General features: G+C 31.7%; 4 protein-coding genes across 8 annotated transcripts; 2 read left to right on the forward strand and 2 right to left on the reverse strand.

Moving 5' to 3' along the window:
• Window positions 1-984: 984 nt before the first annotated feature.
• Window positions 985-3,895, forward strand: LOC110603776 (UBP1-associated proteins 1C). Of its 2 annotated transcripts, XM_021741678.1 has the most exons (6): window positions 986-1,153; window positions 1,231-1,305; window positions 1,394-1,524; window positions 2,097-2,601; window positions 2,829-2,942; window positions 3,451-3,895. In XM_021741678.1, exons 1-6 carry the CDS (start codon window positions 1,067-1,069, stop codon window positions 3,511-3,513), a joined length of 975 nt encoding a protein of 324 aa, XP_021597370.1. In that variant the 5' UTR covers window positions 986-1,066; the 3' UTR covers window positions 3,514-3,895. The 2 variants fall into 2 exon arrangements, with proteins under 2 accessions (XP_043807963.1, XP_021597370.1); XM_043952028.1 differs by lacking the exon at window positions 2,829-2,942 and having other exon boundaries at window positions 985-1,153.
• A 256-nt stretch (window positions 3,896-4,151) lies between these two features.
• On the reverse strand, window positions 4,152-7,674 carry LOC110603777. 3 transcript variants are annotated; one of them, XM_021741680.2, is made up of 6 exons: window positions 7,416-7,674; window positions 6,458-6,524; window positions 5,664-5,777; window positions 4,927-5,092; window positions 4,735-4,852; window positions 4,152-4,500 (listed from the first exon to the last, which is right to left on the reverse strand). In XM_021741680.2, the coding sequence occupies exons 2-6, from the start codon at window positions 6,465-6,467 to the stop codon at window positions 4,444-4,446; spliced, it is 465 nt and encodes a 154-aa protein (XP_021597372.1). In that variant the 5' UTR covers window positions 6,468-6,524; window positions 7,416-7,674; the 3' UTR covers window positions 4,152-4,443. The 3 variants fall into 3 exon arrangements, with proteins under 3 accessions (XP_021597372.1, XP_021597374.1, XP_021597373.1); XM_021741682.2 differs by having other exon boundaries at window positions 4,927-5,053; window positions 7,416-7,672; XM_021741681.2 differs by having other exon boundaries at window positions 4,927-5,077; window positions 7,416-7,669.
• Window positions 7,675-11,022: 3,348 nt separating this feature from the next.
• On the forward strand, window positions 11,023-16,993 carry LOC110603727 (mitogen-activated protein kinase kinase 2). Of its 2 annotated transcripts, none has more exons than XM_021741609.2 (9): window positions 11,023-11,232; window positions 11,310-11,394; window positions 13,173-13,307; window positions 13,395-13,619; window positions 13,721-13,903; window positions 14,029-14,252; window positions 15,417-15,462; window positions 15,600-15,694; window positions 16,557-16,993. In XM_021741609.2, coding segments are annotated over exons 1-9 (1,071 nt in total). In that variant the 5' UTR covers window positions 11,023-11,155; the 3' UTR covers window positions 16,558-16,993. The 2 variants fall into 2 exon arrangements, with proteins under 2 accessions (XP_021597301.1, XP_043807828.1); XM_043951893.1 differs by having other exon boundaries at window positions 13,404-13,619.
• A 421-nt stretch (window positions 16,994-17,414) lies between these two features.
• On the reverse strand, window positions 17,415-20,311 carry LOC110603726 (protein phosphatase 2C 77). Its single transcript, XM_021741608.2, has 4 exons — window positions 18,906-20,311; window positions 18,352-18,708; window positions 18,146-18,251; window positions 17,415-18,027 (listed from the first exon to the last, which is right to left on the reverse strand). The coding sequence occupies exons 1-4, from the start codon at window positions 19,596-19,598 to the stop codon at window positions 17,687-17,689; spliced, it is 1,497 nt and encodes a 498-aa protein (XP_021597300.1). The 5' UTR covers window positions 19,599-20,311; the 3' UTR covers window positions 17,415-17,686.
• Window positions 20,312-25,901: the final 5,590 nt, after the last annotated feature.

Here is a 25,901-nt window from a genome sequence, read left to right on the forward strand (position 1 = left end):
ATATTTGGATCATTAAGATTTAAAAATTCATATTTATAAGTTTATATGCTAATTTGTAGATATATTTATTTAACTAAAATTATTTTAGTTTTAAACTTATTAATTTTAAACTAAAACTCATTATACATATAAATAAATTAAATTACTCGTAAATTATTCGAGACTCAGCTCGATAAAAGCTCGATTCAGCTCGATAAAAACTCGACTCGTTTAAACTCGTTTGCTAAACGAGTCAAGTTTGAGCTTCTTAATACTCGGTTCGAGTTCGATATGAGTAAAGCTCGAATTCGGCTCGAACTCGAAAAAATTTTAACGAACCAAGCTTGAACTCTTTACAACTCGGCTCGATTCGTTTACACTCCTGGATAGGGCTGAGCAGAATCCGGTTCAAACCGAAAAAACCGACCGAACCGAACCGATTTGAAAATTTGGTTCGGTTTTTTATACATTTCGGTTCGGTTCGGTTTTAAATTTCAAAAATTCCGGTTATTTCGGTTCGGTTCGGTTTTGATCAGAAAAAAACCGAAAAAACCGAACCGAACCGATTTGGGATAATAATATATTTTTTCAATAATATAGAGAAATTAAATTATATTAAAATTAAAATATTTTAATTAAATTTTAAAATACTAAAAATAAAGAGTAAAAAATTAAAAAAATATTAAAAATCGAAACCGATCAAACCGAACTGAACCGAACCGAATCAGACCGGTTCGGTTCGATTCGGTTTCTGACCAAAATCGGTTCGGTTCGGTTTTCATAAAAACTAAAATTTCGGTTTTCGGTTTATTCGGTTCGGTTCGGTTTTGAACCGAACCGACCGAATGCTCACCCCTACTCCTGGATCAGATAAAAGCAGCCACAGCGGCCTTGCCAGTGCCACGTTGGCTAAAGTCCAACGGGCTAAACGGTGCGTTTAGGAGCACAGTTGGATTTCGATCAGTGGGTCCCCCAGTTGGAAAGAAATAGAGAAAACCCTAATACTCGTCTTAAACCTTGACTACCTCGTTTTCGTGCTTTTCCCTTCTCTTTTCATCCCACGCAATCGAATCAGAGGGCAAGAGCAATGGTCTGGTTTCAGTGTGAAGATTGTGGAGAGAACTTGAAGAAACCTAAATTACCTAATCACTTCAGAATTTGCTCAGCCACCAAGGTTTCAATTGCTTCTTTTCTTTACTTCCGTCCCAAATAATTGTATCTGTGTTTGATATTTGAGTTTTAATGCTGTAGCTATCATGCATTGACTGCGGAGAGATGTTCGGCCAGGAAAGCGTTCAGGGCCATACTCAATGTATTACTGAGGCGGTTCGTTTCTCGTTTTTTGTTGCATATAATTTCATAATATTCAGCTTGCATACTTTGCCTTCTCTTTACAGTTTTGTTTTGTGATCAGGAAAAATATGGTCCCAAGGGTCAAGGGAAAGCTTCAAATGGTGCGACTCCTAAACCCAGTAAGAACACAAAGCAACAACCTGATATTGATATAAATGTTGGGTTATCTGAACGCCCTCCTTGGTTTTGTAGGTGGGTTCAGCTTGTTGTGCTTTCTTATTTCCGTTATGTGTGCCTTCTCAGTTATCAAATTAATACTCTGTCCAATGGGTGACAAAAGTCTCTGCATCTCTTACCTTGTTCATACGTATATGGTTTGAGTAAAGAAACTAGAATTTTCATGCTCGTTTTCTGTGAGCAAAAAATGTTTTGCAACCGATCGGAAACTTTATTTTATTTATTTATTTTTTGGGGGAGGGGGGCTTCTGAACTCAATGAAGCACAAACAGTTATTTTAGTATAGGCTTTATGTGTAGATTGATGACTTACCTATTTTGAGATGTCTTGGATTGGATAGAGGAGAGGCAATCATGGCTTCTTCCATGAGGTTCGCATTGTGTTAATTCAATATTTGTCGTGGATCTATGTCTATAATCTTTGTAACTTTATCTTAGAATGACACCCGAGCTTACACCATAAGACTGATGCACGTGGAAGGGAGGAGATTAGTTTCATGAAGTCACTTATAGATGCTTCCATTTGTCATTTCTTTTCTAACGTTCTTTCCAACTCATCACCTTTTTGTAAAATGTAAATATTTGCAGTCTCTGCAATACCCAGGCTACTAGTAAGCAGACCTTGCTGCTCCATGCTGATGGAAAGAAGCACCGTGCAAAGGCCAAGGCATTTCATGCGAAGCAGCAACAAATTAAGCAGACGGAAGAATCTGCTCAAGATAAAACTGTCATGAGTGAAAACGCTACAAATGGTGAAGTGCCTGAAAATACACAAGTAGAGGAACCAAAAGGGGAGGATATGCCAAAACGTGACAGAGCAAGTGCCAACTCAGAAACAGAGACCGGAAAGCTGCAATCCAAAAAGAGAAAACTTGATGAATTTGGGAGTGATAGTACTGGGAAAAAGACTGGTAGTGATGCTACAGGCAAAATAGGCAATGGTGTGACTCAAGTTGAGAGAGCCAAAACAGAGAAATTGGAGAGTCTGTTAAAGCAAACTAAACAGAATGGGCTTAAAGATGATAAGGTGGTAGAATGTGGCTCGAAGAACAAGATGAAGTTGAAGAGATTGATCAAATCAGCATTGAGAACTGTATGTATCTTTGCTAAATACCATGTCTTACGTTCACATTTTTTTAAGAGCATCTTTTCAATTATATTTTAATATGCAGTTAAATGAGGCATCTTGATTAAATAAACATTTTGGCTATTTAATAGGCTTGATGACCTTTCTATTTTACTGAATAGGCTTACATTGAGCCATTTTCCAGTATCTTCCTTGTAGTGTTTGTATTTATACGTTACTGCATGCCATCACAGAATCCAGAAGGGGTTTTGAAGATGAAGAAGCTGAAAAAACTTGTACTGAATTCTCTTGGGGAATCTGGCATAACAGAAGATGAAACTCAACTCAGTGGTATGCTTGAGCACAAGGTCAGACCTCTAAAGAGTTGTACTGTTTCTTTCTACCTTTACACTTTGTTTAGGATTAATAACCAAAAAGACACAAACTTTAGCTAAATGTTTTTTATCTTACCAATCTTTGAATGTTGATTATAAGGTAGCTAGATCCAAGCTTTACATTTTGGAGGTTATAATGTGATTATTAGAATAATGTGTCTAATGAAATATTCCTCACTTATGCACATTGATAAGAGTTCACCATCAACTCCATCAGAATTCTCATCTAAATACAATATTATTTAAATGTTGAATGATTGTTTGAAATAAAATGCCAGATAAATGAACTCCATTGCATGGAAAAAAAGGACTATATCATTTGATAAATTCCATAGTTTTGATATTTGTCATTGCCTTGAATGGAAATTCAACCTCGCCATATTTTAGTTTGGCGTACGAAGAATAGGCTACAATTATTCGTTCTGATAGAATTTGCTTTGTGCTATTTTTAGTAGCTGACCATTTTTAACGTTGTGGACAGATAAATTCAAGTTCGAGGTTCAAAGTTGATGGCAAATATGTCTGGCTGGTGGCTAAAGATTGAAATGGAAGTGAACACTTTGATAGTGTAGTATGAGAATGTGCTAGTAGACAACACAAAGTTTTGGGGTTAACAGTCGAGTTGAGTTGGCCGGTTGTCGTTTTTGGACCATCAATTTTGGGGATCGGTTGTCGTTTGTGCTATTCTTCAGTTTCACTGCCGCCTCATTTTCGCACCAGTAGTACCGGTGAGAAGGTTTAAAGAGAATCAGCAGCTTTTTCTTCTTCTTCTTCTCTCTCTCGCTCACCTCTTTTTTTATTTAAATTAATTAACTATAAGTCTTGGTGGTTTTTATTCTCAATTTAGATTTTTTTGATATGAGGGCAGGATTGTAATACACTTTTACTATCTAAAGAAAGATGCGCATTCCGACGTGTTTTCCGGCAAAACATTCAGTGATTGTCATGGAAGAATAAAAATGTGATTTTATTAAATTGAAATCCCAAAATGGTTTTAGATAATCGGAGTAATTGAGAAGCTTAGGGTGTCATTATTGATTTGGGGCCCCTTCTGCTTCAACAGAATGGACACAAGCATATGATTTTTTAAAGAGCTTCCATTCAAGATAAAGAAGAACCAACCATATGTCCACGTATGTATGTATTTAGTTGAATTTACTCGCATGTAACAAAGCCTCGATATATATGTTTAAATACGTAAATGCCTCTGTAAACATTATGCTAATTGACAATGTTCCCCAACACCACAAAAACATAGGTACACCAAAACACATGGAAAAAAGCTTCCAGTTTTATGCTTCTGAAGTGTTTGTATCTGCAGTCGTTGAGAAACACCTTGTAATAACATTTTAGCTTCGTGCTCTTCCACCAGTTACTTTCTTATCTACATTTGCAAGGGCAATTTCTTCCAACTAAAGAGCGTCTTGTTTTGACATGTACATGTTAAGAGCACACTAGCACGCGAAGTCCTGAACTAAAATAGAATATAGAAAGCTACTATGACCAATAACACAGCAGAACATGCCATTGCCTGCAGCATAAAATTTTTTAATGTTAAATTCAGTTAAAATATTGAACATCATTATTGAAGATTAGGCAGAGAGGTCTGAGGATGCATTCACTTAACATACTTGGTCATTAGGAAAAAGTCATAAGAATCTAAATATGTATGTCCAGATAACACTATCAATGTCTTATGTCATTGTCGATGTGGGTGTGGGGAGTGGGAGATGTGTGGTGAGAGAGAAAGCAAGAGAGAGCTTACAGCAATTGCAGCAGCAGCAAGGCCTGCTCGCTCCCTAGGATCTTTACGGTAATAATTTCCAAAGTAAAGAATTGTGGCATAGTACCACATCAATGGGAACACAAATCCTGAGAGAAAGCTGCAAAAGAAGAGAAAATAATGAGAATATATGAATTGGTGCGGAAGGAAGCATGTAGTTTGCAGACTACTCACGAAAACCATCCTACACCGCAGCCAAAGCATGGAAGAGGTTTGTCATAAATCCCAGCTTGGAAGTCCTCAGGATCCCTAAGAAGAGTATACTTTCCCTTTTCACGGTCTGCAGCATCTGAGGCTTGCCCTTCCACCATCACAGTGTCTTCAGCTGTTTGGATAAACACTAATACATGCTATGAAAATTATTTATTTAACTGAAATAAAAGTCTGAAAGAAAGATTTTTTTTAAAAAAATTCTTCCACCAAATAGAATAATGCATGGAGACAATACAGAAACTGCGCAGAAACGTCATGTGCAATAAAGAAGAAACTGGATCCTATGAAACTGATGTAGTTTAAAGTTAAAGAAAATGTCAGTTTCTACTAGAATTGGAAAATGAGAACATGTACGAGCTTCCAATACTAGACGAAAAAATAGGGAAAAAAAGGGAAGGTAAAATAGAGAAAACATCAATTCCTTGAGCTCCATGGGCCACATTTGGATCCCTATAAACATACTCTGTTATTTGTGTCCACACAACCATGACAATTTTTTAGCATAAAGAAGGGGCTTTCGTTGTTCAGTGGTTCCAGGGAAGTGTACAGACTGAGTCATCAATGCATTTGCAAACATGAAAAGAAGGGAAAGAATAAGCAAACAAAGATCATTTATAAATGCAGTACACAATATAAGCAAGGGATATCCATATTACAAACAATTATCAAGCAGGTTAATGTCTGAATAGGATTACTACCTCTAGATGCTGAATAGTATCGAGCAGATGGCCTGAGAATATCAATATGCTTATCAGAGGCAGATTTCACCATCTCAAGGCCATTCCGTATACCCTCCTCCTCAATAGCAAGACCTGTAGTACCAACAAGTTGGACATTCGATGAAATAACTTAATTTTGACATACTAACCTACTTGCTTTTTTGCCGTACTGCAAGAACCTTAATGAAGAACTCTACAGTAAAATAATTATCCATAGAAATTGAGCCTAGAAATTCCACCCACACACACATATAATAATCAATCAGAACAAAAACCAACCCATAAAAAATCAAAATGTTCTTTTATTTATTGAAGTAAAGAAAAAAAATATTGTTATATTTATGTAAAGTCAAAATATATCAAAATATTAAGTAAATAGATTAAGTGAAATCGCAAAGAATCCCACGATTTAGTCCCTTTTTTTAATTTATCAAGTACATGTATATATTTTTTTTAAGAATATCACTTGCGAGGAGTTGGATGAGAAGAAACTGTCATGTCACAAATTTATATCTTTGCACATGAACATATCAAAGGATAAACTTTTTCATACAATCAAGACGCATATAAGGCGCACAGACATAGTACAACTAAATTGTCTATCCGAACTCAAAACTTTTCAAACACATTTATATTCCTGGTATCACAAGGTTCATATTTGTAAGAAAATCAAATTGTAGCAGGATTTTAAAAATAATGATGATGATCATCAATTCTGAACGAACACATTTATGTTCAAGAATTGAACAAATACATCAAGAAAGACATATTACTTTGATCCATTAGTGTTACAGCTGGGCAGGCTATTCAGCAGGTTGTACTCCTGAACTCCAAAATTACCTGCTTCAAAGATAAAAGAAACGCTTAATATTAAATTATATACCAAGTAGACAGAATGGCAAAAATCTAATAAAAGAAAGTAATAGCACGGCCGTTTGTGATTTGATTAGATAGGACTTGAAATGTCAACAAAATTAAATTGAAATAACTGTAATGGACAAACTAGGTTATTTTTCCATCTTTCATATGAACTGGCCAGCCATTCCTGTCAAAATATACACTCATAAGGGGAACAGTTCCATATTCTTATTTCTTAGTCTCATAAACGATAGAGTGAGATAACACACATGCCCCAAAGTCACTATTACACAATTGTGAGCAAAGATTCCTATGAGGCGTACATCTCATGGAGTAAGAAATAAAGTTCAAACAGGCATTATAAGCCTGCTTGCACAGAGGCTCAGCAGAACTGGTACCTCTAAAAAGCTGTGTCCTCAGCGGACACGGTCTTGTTGTTAGCATTTTCGTCTCAAAAGTTCAAATTTCTTTCTACGGGTCTTAAATATGTTTATAAGCCAACATAAGAGGAAGTTCTCAAGATGGATTACTAAACCTCCGCTGGAACAATAAATTTTAGCTGCATATTCCAAAAAGCTGGCAAAAAATCTAATTCAGTTTGATTAATAGCAATACTCAACAAACTATTAAGACAAACGCATAGAAACAACCCACAAAATTCAATTAATCACTAAGCCAAATGACAACTTCAACAGCCCACTTGCAAAAACAAAAAAATCTAAGAATATTATCCACACCATCAAAACACACATATACCCACAAACATCAATAATTTTCTACTTCATATCTAAACATAAAAGCACAATAAGACATTGGACTAAAACAGATAAAAGCAACAAAAAAAAAAAAAGGGAAAAGGAAAAGGGTTCTTGCCTGCGAAAGCCAGGAAGTGAATTGTGGCAGTTTTGAGATGATTTTCCGTTCAGATCATAAAGGAGATACAAAATAGGATTATGGAAGCGTAGAAGAAGTATAAAGGGAACAGATTTGCAATTGAACAAGTAAAGGCATTTGTTTGGTATCAATCGCTCACTATTGGAGCTGAGCGAAATTGACTCGTGATATGTCCTTCTCTTCCAACGGCGTAAGCAAATGATGATTAATGATTAATGATTAATGATTAATTAATAACAAATATAAAAATCTATATGTATATTCGGCAAGAAAGTTAAAGACCACCATGCCTCTACTGTGGGAATACTCTATGGAACCGGTTCGCCGTGAAATAAGATATTTTCAAGACACGTGGATCTCGAAAAAATAAATAAAATTTATTTTAATATTTTTTACTTGTTTCACAGTTTCAAAATTTTATTGTCTGAAATTTTTTTATATACAAAATCGATTAAATCATATATAATATTAAATTTTATGTGAATTTAATGTGATTATTTTTCAAATATCCCAAAAACCTTATTGTATGAATGTGAATTTAATGTGATTAAATGCTTACCCAAAAAATCTATATAATATTGTTTTTTTTTTTAAAGAATATAATAGTAAAATCTTATTTCACAAACAAGGTTAAATCATATGTTTTGGAGCAAGAGGGTTAATTTGCAAGTAAAGCTCAATAAATACTAGTGGGTGAAAACAATAATTTTTTATAAATAATCTCAGTTTCAAATTAGTTACTTCTCGTGAGTGAACTTTTCACTAAATAACTTAATTAGGTGAGACTCTCTTTTAAATAAAAAAAAATCTTTCAACTTTAAAAATTTGAGTAAAAATATCAACCCAATAGATACGTTTTAGCACTTTTTAAAAATTTTAATTTCCTGCTTAATTATCTCTAACTAAATAAGATCTCAACTTTTATTAATTGTAAAATGATATAAAATAGTGGGGGATGAACGTCGGATTTCTGACGCTCAAACTTAAGTCAAATCTGAAGAAAAAAACATGTCCAAAATCCATTAGAATTCATTATGTAAACTGACCCATCAATACGCCATTCAACTCGCGATTAAAGTAGGTCAAACTGACCAAAGATCCGGACTTGCTACAAAGGAGTTCAACTCATTTGACGTGACAGGGAGTAGGAGAATAAGTCCAGTTATACCGCAGACCTTATCAACACGGATATCGAAAGAGAATTAAATGGCCATCTGCGTAATCTCTTTAGACTAAACTTTTCTATATAAAGAAATCATATTTCTCTCTAAATCTCATATAATCAGCGGGTATATAAGTTAAAAGAGACAAAAGTAATTTTGATACGAATTTAATTCAGTTTCAAACTGATTTATATAGAAATTATTCATTATTTTTGGCATATAACGAGTTATATTAAATATCTAAAATAGAAGTCTATTTTGGAGTTGTTATGATTCTAAAATAATGATTTTAACTTAGTTCTAAAACTAAAAAAAACAATACATTGAATGTAAGAGTATGTTTTTAAATGTTTTATCATTTTAGAATGTTGATCTTAGTCTAATTTTAAATTATGTCTATGTTAAAAATCAGTAAATTTTGATAAATTAAAATTTTAAGCTTTATGAATTGATTTAATGACTTCCAAAATATGTTTATGCATAAAATATGAATTACATTATCAAAATATGTCTATGATATGGAAAATTTAAATAAATTTAAGAAAAATAACTTTTTTTCAAATAAAAAATTATTTTTCACATTTTAAATATTTTATTAAAATCTCTATATATAAATTTATTAATATATTTTATTTTTAAAAATAAATTATTTTATTAAAAATTTAAAATAAAATAAATGAAGCCTAAAATAGTAAATTTTCATAATCATAATGTGTGAGGTTGTGTCCCATACAATGAAAAGTGGAAATCACTTTCCTTTCCATTCCAATTGTTGGAAATGTGAACCCTCCAAATGGGACTAGTATTATTCGGTTTAAATTGAAAAAATTGATCGAATCGAATTGAATTGAAAATTTAGTTCGATTTTTTATATATTTCGGTTCGGTTCGATTTTTAATTTCAGAAATTTCAGTTATTTCGATTCGATTCAGTTTTAATCAGAAAAAAATCGAAAAAACCAAACCGAACCAATTAGTGATAATAATATGTTTTTTCAATAATATAGAGAAATTAAATTATATTAAGATTAAAATATTTTAATTAAATTTTAAAATACTAAAAATAAAGTGTAAAAAATAAAAAAATTATTAAAAATCGAAACCGATCGAATCGAATCGAATCAGACCGGTTCGATTCGATTTTTGATCAAAATCAGTTCGGTTCAGTTTTTATAAACACTAAAATTTCGATTTTCGGTTTATTCGATAAAACTAAACCGACCGAATGCTCACCGTATTGGGATTTCAAATCTAATCTCTAAATCGGTTGCTAAGAATTAATGTTTAGATTAGTATTGAATAATACGCACAAGTAAATGCTTAAATTCCAAATTCCATGAATTTTCCAACCACTTAGCTACTAGGTTCAAAAACAAGGGGCGACGACCCGTCTCCCACCAAAACAGTTTAACTTGGAAAATTTTGCTCACCAATGTGAAATTTCATTGTGCAAAAGATTCAGCTTTCGTGTGGACTTTATATAATTTTTATTTAAAGAGATTTGTATCAAACTTATAGTAAATTAAATCGGGTCAAAAAATATCATTCAAAACCTTATCTTTTACTGAAATTTTTTTGCTATTACAATTACATTCCTATTTTTTTAAAAAAATTAATTATTTGCTTTTATGTTTTTTTAAACACTATATATATTGCATTTGTGTAAGGCTTATACAACTTTATAAAAAAGATTATAAAAAATAAAACTTCAAAAAAAAAATCAAAAAAATCAAAATTAAATCATGTAACAAATTAAAATCAATAATTAAATAAAATTAAAATCAAAATCGAACTATCCAATAATATGTGTCATCTCACCGAATTTATTAAATTCATCGATATACATCGACTCATCGGCACGATTTTAAAATGTCAAAAGTAAAAGCGGAGCAATTAAATAAACTCAAAAAAATATGTATATATAAAATACAGAAGCAAATTACATACGTCAACATCATAAAAACGGTATTTTTAATAGAGATACCTTTAATTTTGATATAATTAAATCTCAGAAATAAAAATGTTAGATTCTAAAAACAGAGGGATGAATCCGTTAATTACGCTATATTTTAAGGACTAAAAAATAATTTTTCCTTTTAAAATCATTCCATTGAATACTTTTATATTTTATAAAATTAATCACTTTAATTGTAATTAAATAAATATTATAAATTTATATTAATCTTAAATATTTATATTATCCAGTTGCTTAATTAATTAATTTTTTAATAAAATAATTAAAAATTTTGATTTAACAAGCTTTATGAATTTTTCACTTTTAATAAAACACATATTCGTTTAGTTTTATTATAATATCATTTGTATATTAATTCTAAAATAAAAAGAATTTATTAAAAAAATTTTTTGAAGGAATTTATTAAAAACTTTTTTTTTAAAGATAAAAACCAAACATTTTCATTTCAAAGAATGGAAAGTGTTAGACAGAGGGAGAGGAAAAAGAGGCGCGACTAAGCCTCTGGTGAAGCTGCTGATTTTCTCCTCAAAGGCAAAGACTTGGAACGACTCTCCTCCACATCTCTTCCCCCAATTTTCCATTATGAAGAAGGGAATCTTAAAGCCTAATATCAATCTCAAGCTCTCTCTCCCTCCTCCTGATGAAGTTTCCAAGTTCCTGTAAGTCTAATTCTCTTGTTTTAACAATACCTGTTTTTGATACATTAAGCTGATTTCTGGTGCTTAATCATTGCCAGAACCCGAAGTGGTACCTTTATGGATGGTGATCTGCTAGTCAATCGATATGGAGTTCGAACTGTCTCGCAAAGCGAATCTGAAGCTGTAAGATTGTTGTCTTTACTTCTCCCTCTTCCCAGAGGTGATCTGATGTTTTTAAACTATCTTTTTAACTTAGGAAAGAGCAGATTTTCTTCATTTGGAGAGAGTTTCAACGTTAATCAGTGGTTGAACGACATTTGTTGTTTATTTCTTTATTATTATCTTTTTTTTTTTCCCTTAAAGAATAGTTTATGCACATTTTCAGTTTCTTTTGAGTCAGTCGTGAGATTGAACTTTGAATCATCCATTCCTCAAAAAATTCGATTACTTCAATTCATAAAATTATTTGGATTATATTAACTGATTGTAGTGGCTTCGAGATTATGCGTATTAATTTCCTCTACTTGAAACGTCTTATTATAATCTGAAGTGAGTTATTCTAATTTTTATCTACCTTCCCCATAAGGTAGAAGTCTTTTTACTTCCTTCCCTCCTTGTGTCCCATGTACCAAAGTAGGGAATTAGCCCAAATTTCCTTATTTTGTTCTTAAATAATTCTACAATGCGTTTCTTCAATCATCTTTTTAACTAGCCTTTTAAGCACCTGATAGATTTGGATATAGGCAAAAAGGAAGGCCCATGGTCTGGAAGCAACTTCACAATAAATTAGTATTGATTGATCTTTCACCATTTCTCTCACATGATACACCCAGTAGAAATATCATCGCCACTTCAGATTACCTAAAGTCAGAACTGAGTAAAAGGATGCACAAACGAATGGAAGTTAACTTATCTGTTTATGATTTTTTCTTCTATTTTCTTTCTTTCTTTCTGTCATTCTTGCAAGGCAAAACTCGCTGCACTTGTTATTTTATCACAGAATTTGTGTCCTTTTTCTCAAGCTTTTTTTGCCTTAGTACTATCTGTAACTTCCCAATTTATTTATCCTGCGGAAAACTTCCCAATTTATCTAGAGCTGCTGCATAAAAGGTACAAAATAGATCCACTCATATTGTTGAAAATTCTCAAGAACAGTCAATTCCTACTTGCCACCTTGTTAAAGCCAAGAAGTTGTTAAATGAAGCATTTTGTTCCAAAATAGTCTTTCTTTTTATCATCATATCCCATTTTTTTTAAAAAAAGAAAAAGGACAATATTCTTACCAAGCCTTTTTATCATAAGCTGCATTATTTAGTTAAGGAAAGGCTTCCTCGAAGCCCTCAACAAGAAGGCTTCCTTGAGGTTGATATCATCCCTCTCCAAGCCCTAAAATCAAGGCTTGAAGTCTGAGTCAAAATAAAAAATTGAAGTAAAATCATTTCTCTCATTCCTAATGACCTTCTATAAGCCATTGCTGGGAAATGAACTAACAGTTCTAATTTGGCGCCCCAATGAAATGTCCCCATTAATATATGTTGCCTTCATTGCTAATATCTGTAGCCTATTCTTTTCATTTAGAATCTCCAAAGCTTCTCTTGCAAAGGCTTATTGAACATAGACAAATCTGAAAATTCCTATGTGGTCCTTTTTGAAGGTGTACCACCCTTCTCACAATTATATAATATTTTTTTAGTTCCATCTGTAACTTCCCACAGGAATGCTTAATATGCTTTTGTTTCAGGTTCATCTTGGATTTAGAAATTGTGAGTAGAGAAATGAAAGAAATAGAAAGGTTAATGTAGTTCACTTAATTGCAAAAATGAGATCCATGAACTGAAAAGCAACGATTAGTGAATTAAATTTTAATTCATATTTTTCTTGTTTATTTGATGGATGTATTACTTAATGTTAATTTCACCTTACAAACTTCTAGTTTGTTTTATGTGCATGCTTTTCTTCAGCCACCCCCTATTAAACCAACGGACAACCAATTGAATTTGGCAGACATAGACGCCATTAAGGTCATTGGGAAGGGAAGTGGTGGAATTGTGCAGCTGGTGCAGCATAAGTGGACAGGGCAGTTTTTTGCATTAAAGGTGTGGCTTATTTTCCAAGAAATATGAATGTTTTGACATTTAACTTGCTGTTCCTTTTTATTAGGAACTCATTCTTGTTTGATTCAGGTTGTACAGATGAATATTGACGCTAATGCAAGAAAAGCAATTGCCCAGGAACTAAAAATTAATCAATCATCACAATGTCCATATGTCGTTATGTGTTACCAGTCTTTTTATGACAATGGTGCCATCTCAATTATCTTAGAGTATATGGACGGTGGATCTTTTGCAGATCTTCTCAGAAAAGTTAAAACAATTCCAGAACCATACCTTGCTGCGATCTGTAAACAGGTGAAATATTTAGAAAATCATTGAATCATGAATTTTAGTTATTCGCAAATTGCAATAGTACTACCCATTTATTTTTCGTATTGCTTTTCTTATTTCTGCAGGTACTCAAGGGCTTATTGTATCTTCATCATGAAAAACACATTATCCACAGGGACTTAAAACCTTCTAATTTATTATTAAATCATAGAGGAGAAGTCAAAATTACTGACTTTGGCGTGAGTGCAATAATGGCAAGCACCTCTGGACAGGCAAATACTTTTATTGGTACATATAACTATATGTCCGTAAGTTTTTAACTGTACATGTGGTTTGCTTTCTTTTGCAAGAATCTTTCCACGTTATCTGGTTGGAAAGGTTCACCATTACCTGCTTGTTTTTGAAACTTGTTCATTTGTGATTGGCTCTGTAGCCTGAAAGAATTATTGGAGGAAGATATGGATACAAAAGTGACATTTGGAGCCTGGGTTTAGTATTGCTCGAGTGTGCAACTGGTCAGTTCCCGTATTCCCCTCCACAGAAGGATGAAGGTTGGGTTAATGTTTACGAGCTTATGGAAGCTGTTGTTGAGCAACCACAACCCTGTGCACCTTCTGATCAATTTTCTCCAGAGTTCTGCTCATTTATATCTTCATGGTATAGATTATGTGGTGCTTCATAATAGTTTTGTTGTCTTCAGTTATGGAGTGAAGTTATGCTCTCTATAATGGTATTGATGTGTTAGAATAATTGACTTAATCTTCAAATTTTGAATTATGGTTGTTAGGCTAAATCACGTGATTAAGTTTTAAAATTATATTGTTAAGATTTTTAAGTTCAAATTTAAATTATTCATGATCTCATTTGAATTTCAGTTACATTTTTTAGTATAAATACCAGCAGTAGACAATTACACCAACCACAAATCCTTACCATAATAAACCTAACCTAGAAACGTCAAGAGAATTCTAAAATTCTCCATTCACAACCAATGTCCAGAGAATGAAATTCTCCGCTCACATTCAAAGACCAGGAGAAGGAAATTCTCTGCTCACATTCAAGATCAGGAGAAAGATTTCTGCACTCACAATCAAGTTCGTGACCATATTGAAATTCACATTCACATTCAAGAGCTAGTAGAGGCACAATTCACAATATTCAAAATTTGCAACTTCAAAACCGAGGAGGAGTGTTCTTAGTCTTCAAATTTTGAATTACTGTTATTAGGCTAAATCATGATTAGGTTTTAAAATTATATTGTTTAGATTTTTAAGTTCAAATTTAAATTATTTATGATCTCATTTGAATTTCAATTACATTTTTGTGTATAAATACCAGCAGATTAATAAAATCAGTAGACAATTTTCAGTCTCATTCACACTCTTGTTCTCCTCTCCTCTCAGAAAACCAACATGATGAGATTAGACTCAAGAAGATAATATGCATAACCTCAGTATTTTTCTTCACTTGTCATGTTGATTCATTCTTATGAGTATCAAGCAATTTAATAGAAAAATACTTAAAAATTTCATTTGGAATAATTCACAATATATTATGCGTGTGTTATTTCTGATTCTGACTATGTGTTTCTGCAGTTGAATTAGGATAAAGGAAATGGAGCATCTGTTAAATCTATGTTTATATGCACAAGTTTTTTGCATGTCATTTCTTTTTTCTTTTCCTTTTGATAGAAGGATACTTCTGGTTTTATCCCTGTTAACATTTTTATGTTAAGATTGAATTATTATTTTCCTTTTGGCCTACAGAATATCAAGATTACCAGGTTACTAATTCCCATCATAATTTTACTGTCTTTTTCAGTGTGCAGAAAGACCCAAAAGACAGACTGTCAGCAAATGAACTTATGGTGGGTGAAAACTCCTATTTAATTTTATTTATTTATTTATTTGCCTCATTAATGTCCAAGTCAAATCACATAAACATGTGCTGACTTGAAAATTTTAGATCTGATTTCTTTCAAAATCTTTTCAATTCAAATGCCAGACTCATCCATTTGTGAACATGTATGATGACCTGCACATAGATCTCTCCTCTTACTTCACAAATTCAGGCTCTCCACTTGCAAACTTAAACATATGGTAAGTCCAATTTTTGTTTGTAAGTCATATTCTTGAAAATTATATGTCCTAAACTATTATGAGTTTTGTACACATCCTTCGGTGTCTATGACTTGGATCTTCTGGCAAGATAAACTTTTAGTCCATTATATTCTTTCACCTTGTTCATAGTCTGCATATTAAAGCATTTTAGGCTTTCCTTTCTCATGCTTGTCTCTGAGAGAATTTTGATGGTATCTTTTGCTTTTGGAAACCAAAAAAAGATCTTCACAAATTAAAACTTAGGTTTTATAAGAATAAATTATGGGTCAGTGCAGGTGAGGGGTTATGTTTTGATGGCTGACCCTTGCTCTGATGGTCCAATAAAAGAAAAAAGGCACACAACCTGGTGATTGTTTCTGTGTTTTTTTTTTTTTTTGATAAGATATATATAGAGAATATGTTATGCTCTCAGCGCAGCAAGCAATAATGCAGTTATACTCACAGCTTTAGTTATTATTTAAAATGAGGGTAGGTCCCATGCGTATGTGAGAGGAGGATGTGCTCCATGAGCATTAGGCAATCTCTTGCTTTGTACACACACACACACAATTTAGTACTAGGCGTGGTAACTAATAGAGCTAGCCTCCCTCTTTTTGCCGAATTCTTTCCTTCCCAAATAGTCAGAAGTTACCCGTTTCCTTTTTCCTCATCTTTTGCATTTTGTTTCATGCCCTCATTTTTACGCATTTTACTTTCAACTCAATCTTGCATTGCTGCATGGACTCAATGGTAATTCCGGGAATTTGCTAACTTAGTATAATTTTATGTGGATTTTATATTTTTAAGATTTGAGTATCGGATTTTGTCAATTTAAAGGAGTTGCTTTTCCTTTTGCAAACAGATAGAATATGAAACAGTTTAAGAGAGGTTCGCTGCCTGAAATTTTTAAGACCTGCCACAGCAACTGTGGAAAAACACTTGCTACCATTAAAATGACAAGTCTGAGGTTGAGAAAGCATCAATACTTCATGGAACACATCCCAGTGCCAGAAGATTACTTGTGGGAGGAACACTGTTAAATTCAAGAGTGTTTTGCTGACAAAGGTGCTATTTGCCTGCTTGTGTTATTGTTTGAGGTACAGAGTGTTTCATGTATTAACCTTAAAGGAGACGGAGACCATTGTTTTTAGTTGCTTTGTTGGGGGTTGAAAATGTATCAACTTCTTTTTAAAAGGTGTTCAATCTTACAGTGGCATGGTCCTGTTTCTGGAACTTGGGACTGGACTACAGGGTCCTTTCATCTTGAATTTAGTTCAAGTTAATTCAATTCGGTTCAAAGAGGAGAGAAAATGGTTTGATTCTGGTCTTGGGTTAGATTGGGCTGGTTCTGGGTCTAAAAATCAGACTATGGGCCGCCCCTAGTTCCATCTATTGAATCGCGATGTTTGACATTAACTTCTGGGACTATATTGGTCAGCTGCAGCCTGACGGTGATCACTGATTTGAAATATTCTATTTTACTATCGCGCGTTAATTTGTGTCATTCAATTATCAGTAGGATGGTGAAAAATTAGTCAACTTGAACATGACCAGGCATTTCAACCGGCTTTTAACTAGTTCACATGCCTTGTTTCCACCAAACTTTTGGTTGGTCACTAAAAAAATAATTTACTTTTCTGTCGTGGGAAAATATAAGGAAAATAAAACCCTTTAGCGGGGAGAATTCCAGGGTCACCAATCAAACTCCAAGATTACAATATCAAATGGAACACCTTGAGGTGAAATTTTAATCATCATAGGATGTGCTGTTTGCAGAATAAAACAAGAGGTTCAATGTACTGCAGCAGGTCCAAGTATACAGATGGCAAAATATGCTTCTAATTAGTAGAGAGAAAGAGAGCTAATGACAGACGTTATGTTTAGCCCAAAGTGAAAAAATTGATGGGCTAAAGCAAGTTGATGTAGATATATGAACCAAAGTATGCATTCCCTTTATCTCTTGATAATTTCTATAGTATATTAGTATTACTGTCAAGTTTTCTTCTTTAGTTTCCGTTGAGCTTTCAAGTCCACCACAATAACAGTGATATTATCCTTGCTTCCCTTCTGAAGTGCGAGCTTGGAGAGGTATTCTGCAGCAGCTTGAGCAGCAGGATCGGCTCCATCTCCCCTTTCTGCAGACAAGGTATTTTTATCACCATTCTTTTTATGCCAAAGAAGAATTCTTCTTCTCGCAATGTCACATGCCTCTTGATTTGTCATGACATCCCACAAGCCATCACTTGCAAGGATAAGACACTCATCTTCTTTTGCTCGAGGAACAAACATCACTTCAGGATCTGGGATTATCCATGGCTTCAAATATCTATCACCTGAGAAAAAAATAACGATGATGATATATAAACCAATTTGTAATCATCAACAGTATTTAGACATCAAGCATGTAATGTCCCAGAAAAGAACATAAAGGATTGGAGTGGAGACGCATACCTATGGATCTTGACATTGCAAGAACACCAAAAACGCGAGATCCATTCCATTGTATGATCTTGCCTCCTGCTGCTTCTATCCTTGCATATTCATCTTCTCTATCTGGCTGCAAGCAAAATGAAGATATGAGGAGATTGATCTCCTTAGGAATGCCAGGTGAAACTTTAATGGGAAAATACTGAAATTAAAATGAAGCCATTCCTTACTTTGTGATCTACTGATAATGGCATAGCTACTTTTCCGCGACAGAGGACTGCTCTCGAGTCGCCACAGTTTGCAACTATAATGTGAGTTGGACAAACAATGGCAACTACTGCAGTAGAACCAACAGTTTCAGGGGCAATGGGTTCAGATTGATCCTCAGATTCATCACTATTACTTCCTGTCTCGCCTTTGCATGATCCTGCCGTCTCAGCATCAACTTTTAGAAAACAATTTAAGAAGGCCTTCTTCCACTGCTCCTGCCAATTACTCCTAGTGCTTCCATTACACAAGCCTGCTTTTGCAATTTCTATCTCCTTGGCCAGAGCCAAATGAATCCGCTTGGCACAATAATTAGCAACCTACGGAAAGAAAGCCCTTAGTTTTGACCAAGCAGAACATTCTTGGCCAGGATATCCCAATAAGGATTATTCTATAATCTATCACTTGAACTAGAAATAGTCTTAATAAGAAATCAATAGGCATTTCCAGATATATTACTCGAAAGAATCATTATATAACTAAAGGACAATAGTATGAAAAGTGGTATTAAGCATACCTGAGAGCCCCCATGTCCATCATAGACTCCAAAGAAATGAGCTGTGCAGTAATCTAGTTTCTGGTTCATGCCATTCAAAACAATATCATCTGTTAGAATATGAATAGGAATATGCAAAAATCTAGGAACAGCAGCAAAAGCATCTTCCATCTCTGGTCTCCTTCCACATATAGATGTAAATCCCCATAGTGGTACTCTATCCAATTCAAAGGCACTCAGGCTACCTGTTACAGTGATCTTCTGTTCTTTCGGCACCATAGGAGGCACAGCAGATAATTTTGGTTCAGACAATTCAACGTATGGTTCTCTCACATGGGACTTTGCTATCATTTCAAAATTACCAATCCCCTTGTCAACATCCATTGAATCCCTATTGGAATCAGCATCCAAATCCACAGATTGAGAACATAAAGTTTCTGGTACTTGGTGATCAAAGCCCTTGCTTCGCTCATTAATGGTTTCCCTAGAACTCACATCATCAGCTATTTCTATCTGTGAAGTTTCACTATCATTCTTGTAAGAAACAGACTCAAAAGGTGTGTTTGGCTTCCTTGCAGTGTTTGGTATCAAGGTTGCTTTATCTGCCATACGCTTTAGCCCAGAAATTTCCTTGTGGGCTGTCACTGGTGACTTTTTGCAGATCATTTTGTCTATGCTAAATGGAACAGCAACTGTTGGAGATATCTCTTCCATTGAATTGATTTCACTTACAATTCCAAAATTTTCTCTTGCAATTTTGCTTCTTCTCAAAAGGAATCGTTTACACAAGAAAGAATGATAAAGCAAATTGAAGAAGCTAAGCACTGAAGCTATGAGATGCCAATTGAACTGGGTAGCAAAGAATATCGCTGGAAATGGACTGAAACTTGAATTATTTTGGATTCCAAGCAATTTAAAGAAAAATTACACTAAGATCAAATGCTAGAAACAGATGGGTCCAGAAAACTGGAGTAATCTGTACCTTGACACATCAACCAGAAAGAAAGTGTGAGACAGAAAAGACCCAAATTCCTCCTTTTTTTTCCTACCTCCCAGATAACCCCTTTGATCCTTTTGGTCATAAAAGAGATGGGAAGGATCAAATGAGAAAATATGAGAAACAGAGTGATGAAAAGGAATTGAAACAAAGTAGAAAAGCCTGGAAAAACCCAAGCAGGTTCCCTGAAGGAGAGGCAATTTATCTGAGCCTCTTGAAATTTTCAGTTCTTTTCTCTTCTATTATTTTTACTTAACCACCTGCAACTACCCAAGTTAAGAAGACAACAAGCAAGTCACCAGCTGATCTCCAGGGATATGTATCGTTCAAAAATTTATGAAAAACAATCTGAACAAGGACTTCAATCTCTTTCAAGAATTCATTAAAATAATTAATAAAAAAAAAACTGCATATATAAAAAAAAAGAAAAAAGAAAAATAAAAAAAAAATAAAAATAAAAGAATGCAAACAAAAAACAATCAATTAAGAAAGATATGAGAGTTTGCTTAACCTTGCAAGAAAAAAACATAGAAAAAAGGGATAGTTGCCAGAGCAGAACAGAGCTTAAGAAAACAAGGAATAATTATTAAAAGGTTCGCATTTTTTAGAAATTTATTAATTTGTTGTCATTTCAAATCACCCTATTAAAATTTATAAAATCAACACTTTTTAATTTATAATTAAAAACCATTAATGATATATTTATTTAAAAAATTAAAGAGTTTAATTTTTTAAAATATATGTTGGGGAGTGATTTTTAAATAGAATTGAATTAATAAATTTTTTTAAAAATATTTTAAAATAATAAAAAAATTATTAATTAATTTTTGTCATTAATTTTAATAATTACATAGGATTAATTAATAATTTTTTTATAAAATTAAAAAATCATTAATATAAAGATGATTAAAATTAATGAAATAATTAATTAATATATTTTTTAAAAATATTTTAATATATTTTTTAAAATTAAAATATTAATTAATAAATTTTTCAATATATGTTAAAGAGAATAAGAAAAAAAAAAAGAGATAAATGGAGGAACACACACGTGTCCATTGAGTTCCCTTCACCTTTAGTACACGAAATTAAACAAAGGAAAATTGAATCGCGTAAAGCTATGAAGCTTATGGTAATATTAGTACTAAAAATTAATATAACGCACTTTTTTTATTTTTAAATTATATTTTGTATTGTTTATGGCCATTCTTTTATATTTTTAATATTTTTTATTTTGAGCTTAAACATTTTTCTAATTAAAATATGCAATAAATATGATCCTAAATATTATCAATAAAATAATTTTGACAAAGCTATTTATCTTTTTTAGCTCTTTTGAAGAATTATAAAAATGTGATTTTAATTTAAAAAATTTTTATTTAATTTTTATAAACTCATTAGTATTTTTTTTAATTTTAAAACATATATTAAAAGGTATATATAATTTTAAAAAATTTATTAATTAATTTATTAATTTTAATTATTAATTATTTTATTATTTAATCTATATAGTATTAGAATTATTTTTATTAATCTTTAATTTTTATAAATATATCTATTAATTTATCATTTTATGTTGAAAATATTTTTAATATTTTTATAATATTTAATAGTTAAAATTAATAAAATTATTAATTAATTTTTTTAAAAATCTCATATATATATATATATATATATATTAACATTTATAGTTAAATCAATATAAAAAATAATTAATAAATACCTATTTGCTGCAATAATCTATAAAACTCATTCTTTTTTATTAAATTTTATGATTTTACTATAATTTTAATATAAATAATTAATTTTTATTTAAAATTTAATTTTAAATAAATTTTTTAATAAAAATAATCAATAGATATCCATCCGCTATCGATTACTTTTAAAAAGTAGTCAAATACTTAAATTTGCTATTTGAGAATAGATAACTATCAGTGAAAAAATTAAAGTAAACTTTTTAAAATATAAATAATATTTAATTTTTTAAAATTAAAAAGTTAATTAAAAATAAAAAATTAATTAAAAATTTTTAATATTATATAAATTAAATAGTAATTTTTTTAGAATTATTTTAGTTATAAACTTTAGACAGAAAATTAATTAATTAAAATAAAAGCAGAGTTTTTTTTAATTGTTTTTTGGAAAAGGAGTGTATTTATTTTAATAATCGTATTGAATGTAAAAGAAAGAAAATTAAAATGTGGGCGAACCACTAATAAAGCGCCACGTAGGGATGGACGGTTTGTCGGAAATGAGAGCATGTTAAGCAAAAGAGGGTGACGTGTAAGAAGACCGGAGGGGCGACGGCGGAGGAGATGTGCAGTACATTGCAACTAAATTCGTTATACGATACAATGCACTGACGAGTGACGCCCACTAACTTTACTACTTTATTTTGTTTTTTATTAAACCAATCTCTTCTCTAGTTAAATATATTATCTCGCATTTTTACAAAAAAATATTTAACATTCTTTTTTTTTTTTTTTTAATTTCTTAACATAACTTACACTATGTTTCAAAACATTTTTTTAGTGAAAAAAAAAGATAAAAGAGAAAAAAATAAAGATTCCTTCTGTTTGGATCTTAGTAAGTAAAATAAAAGGAAATAAATTGATTTTTTAAATGGTTTAAACGTTAAATTTTTCCTTTAACTATACATTAAAAAATAAAAATATCAAATTTAATTTTATTATGAAAAAATTAAATAAAATCATTATTTACCATGATTTTATAGTAAGTCATATTGTTTTCAGTTTATATTAATTTTATTTAAAAGATAAATTAAGATTGAAATATGAAATTTGATATTTTTTATTCTTTTAAAATTAAATTTTAATATTTTTATTATTTCTAAATAATAAAATATCTATTTTATCATTTGTTTTTATAGTTAAATAAATTATTATAAAAATAAATGATGCATATTTTACCATTCACTTTCTCAACGATTTGCTAACTACTTTCTCTAACTTATTTTTCTTTTGTCCAAACTAGTGACGAATGTAAATTAGCTTTGTTATTTTTCTCTCATCTAAACAAAGATTTAACCTTTATAAAAGTAAAAGCCTAACATTTAAGTCTTTAATTTTATAAAAATGTAATTATCAAGTTCTTTAAGTTTTATAAAATATTATTATTTAAAATTTAAAAAATAAAAAATATGTGTAATTCATATATAAATTATAAAGGTTAAACATTAAATATCAACAATGAAAATATGAAATTGTCAACCCAATTTTTTTATAAGAAGGCCGAGTCAAAGTATCTGTTCAACATTTTCTCTTTATTATCAAATTAATTAGAAAATAAAACAATTTATTAATATAATTATTTACAAAGAAAATGAAATGACACATCAAAAAATATCAAATTAATTCGTTATGCATCATGGATATATAAACGTATAAAACGTAGTATTAAAGACAATGAAAACGATAATTTTGATGGGTGATTTTAATAAATTTAATTAATTAATTAATTATTTTTTTGTAATATTCATATCACAAATTCAATTATAATACGACGAGACATAATTTGAATTATACTGAGTGAAAATGAATAGTTAATATAAATTACAAATATAGACAAAATATGTTTATCATATAGATGAAATTTAACATGAATATGATATATATTTAAAAGTGATTGATTTATTTTTAAAATTTATTGGTAAGAAGTTCAACATATTTTAAAATTTGAAAGTTCCATATATAGATAGATATGGAAAGCTTATGTGATCTGTTTTTCGCCTTTTTAAATTTTTTTTTTCACGCCTATCCAAAATCAAAATACAACTGCAATAGGAATCATAGGGAATTGGCCCTTCATAATCTAAGCATTTTGTTTTTATCAATGACACGTACCAAATTAGACACGAAAGCTTTTAAAGGATTATGAAAGATTTGTTGGGATTTGCCGACCCCTGCACGTGTAGGATTATTGGTCTCAGCCATCCACAGATTAACCAATGAAAAGAAAAGGAAGCTAACAAAGGAGATGCCCACCAATAACAACAAAAATCATCTGCCACACGCCCAACTGCCCAAATACCTTGCCTTTTTAATCAAAATGTTCACCTGACAAAAAAAAATGTTCAGCCAAGTGCACATACAGGATTAACCTGTCTTAATTTAGAATGGAAGCATTTAATACTTTTTAAATATAACCAAACCATAATTTCATTATATCTTTCATTTAAAATTCATTCACCTAAATCAATAAAATTAATTAATAATTTTAATTTACAAAAATATATAATAATATATCTAAAATATCATTTAAATGATCATATTTTTCTCCGTATATTAATGTTAAATAACTTTAAAAATTAGTAAGAGTATATATAAAAAAAAACTGATATTATTTTAAAATTTTCAAAATAACAGATAATTTGAGATAAATAAATTCTTTAAAACAATAATGATTGTGGGACAAAAAGTAGTTTCCCAATATATATATATATATATATATATATATAGTGTTGAACTAATTAATTTGGCTTAGTTCAGTTGAATTTTTCAGTTTTCCCCCTGCTAGCTACTGTAACTGTGCAATTGCTAACTCATTCAACCCTAACAGTCATATTACATAGTAGCACTGGCTTTCCTAAACAATAAATCAGCACATGCCATTTATACATGTAATTGAACAAACAAAGCATACACATATTATACATTTGAAGCACACGGGATTTGCACTAAAACCTGACAAATTTCAAAAAAAAAAAAATTGGAAAAAGTGAATAGCAACAGGAAATCATAGAATGAGAATTCATAGGATGAGAAATGGCAGCTCCAAAAACCAAATCCCAAATATTCAGAAATCAGAGGTGCATCAGATCAGAGGGAGCAGAACACGACTGAGCCAAAAACAAAAAAAACAGCAAACTCCCAGAACACCTAAAAGGCCAAAACCTAAACTTTCAATCCTGGATTCAAAAATCTAGGAAAATCAACTAAAACATATATTTTCTTTTTCAATAATAATAATAATAATAATAAACAAATAAGGCATACCCATAATTCCCAAATTCAGTAAAGTATGATTGTGCCTCAAACTCAGTTCACGTTCGCAAAGGCATTACAGTTGACGAAGACATCACGATGAGGTTATGAGAAGCAATGCAACATGGCATGGTGGGTGAAGACCGGCTGACTGAGAACAAAGGATTGAGAGCCTTGGAACCAATTGGAGGCTGAGACTTGAGGGTCAAACAGAGCGAAACTAAATAAATTAAAATTCCAGTTCATTCAGTTATTTTGACAACCAAACTGAACAGAGTCCCCCCCCCCTCCCCCCGGCTTAAAAAAAAAAGAATCAAACAGCAACTGAACTGGGTGGACTGAAAAGCTGAATTTGATGGTTCGGTTATTTGGTTTTAACCGAATTGTGCTCTGCCCAGTTGCAATTCGACTTTGGAATGTGGAACGTGAGCAATACATCACAGAAACCAGGTACGGACTAGTGGCATGAGACAGCCAAAGCCAAAAATTCTTTAGCTTTTGTCAACAAGATAATTAATGAATTAAGAAAAGTAAGAAACAAAATGATCCAAGTTCTCAAAGCAAACATTTGACATGAACTAATGTGTTGAATTAGCTTTGAACTTTGATGCATCCTGAAAAGTTAAAAGCCTTGGACAGAAAAATAAGAGGATATGGGCAAGGGAGGTTTTGTATAGATTTAGAAGTCATGGCTCTTGTCTTTTAGGATCAGGCATTTAGTGGTTCATATTTTTCAACAGATATTGCTGCACTTAAGTCCTGAAGGGAGTGCCAAATGAGTTTCAATCCGACCACTTACCAGTAAGTTAAATCTACCTGCCCATAAGGCAAACGAGTAGAGAGCTGAGCTTCAAGCACGAGACACAATCCTGCATAGGATGCACAGAAAGGTGCACCATTTTCCTGCAAAACCAATTTAGAAAAAAAATTCAATGCCTTAAACAGTACAGAGAAAAACAATAAGAACAGTCAACCATTGTTGGCATGAATCTAGCAACATTGTTTATAAGAACCAAG

This window comes from Manihot esculenta, chromosome 16 (genome assembly GCF_001659605.2).
Source record: "Manihot esculenta cultivar AM560-2 chromosome 16, M.esculenta_v8, whole genome shotgun sequence".
Taxonomy (NCBI): Eukaryota; Viridiplantae; Streptophyta; class Magnoliopsida; order Malpighiales; family Euphorbiaceae; genus Manihot; species Manihot esculenta.

Excerpts from the sequence above, each read along its gene's own strand:
- LOC110603776 (XM_021741678.1), top strand. The coding sequence starts at position 1,067 with ATGGTCTGGTTTCAGTGTGAAGATTGTGGAGAGAACTTGAAGAAACCT. Across the intron at positions 1,154-1,230 it reads GAATTTGCTCAGCCACCAAG|CTATCATGCATTGACTGCGG; the intron begins GTTTCAATTGCT and ends TTAATGCTGTAG. Across the intron at positions 2,943-3,450 it reads GTGGTATGCTTGAGCACAAG|ATAAATTCAAGTTCGAGGTT; the intron begins GTCAGACCTCTA and ends CGTTGTGGACAG.
- LOC110603777 (XM_021741680.2), bottom strand. Across the intron at positions 4,853-4,926 it reads TGCGGTGTAGGATGGTTTTC|CTTTCTCTCAGGATTTGTGT; the intron begins GTGAGTAGTCTG and ends CTTCTTTTGCAG. Across the intron at positions 4,501-4,734 it reads TTGCTGCTGCTGCAATTGCT|GCAATGGCATGTTCTGCTGT; the intron begins GTAAGCTCTCTC and ends TTTATGCTGCAG.
- LOC110603727 (XM_021741609.2), top strand. The coding sequence starts at position 11,156 with ATGAAGAAGGGAATCTTAAAGCCTAATATCAATCTCAAGCTCTCTCTC. Across the intron at positions 13,620-13,720 it reads TTGCTGCGATCTGTAAACAG|GTACTCAAGGGCTTATTGTA; the intron begins GTGAAATATTTA and ends TTATTTCTGCAG. Across the intron at positions 14,253-15,416 it reads TGCTCATTTATATCTTCATG|TGTGCAGAAAGACCCAAAAG; the intron begins GTATAGATTATG and ends TGTCTTTTTCAG.
- LOC110603726 (XM_021741608.2), bottom strand. The coding sequence starts at position 19,598 with ATGGAAGAGATATCTCCAACAGTTGCTGTTCCATTTAGCATAGACAAA. Across the intron at positions 18,252-18,351 it reads CATTATCAGTAGATCACAAA|CCAGATAGAGAAGATGAATA; the intron begins GTAAGGAATGGC and ends TTTTGCTTGCAG. Across the intron at positions 18,028-18,145 it reads TGCAATGTCAAGATCCATAG|GTGATAGATATTTGAAGCCA; the intron begins GTATGCGTCTCC and ends TTTTTTTCTCAG.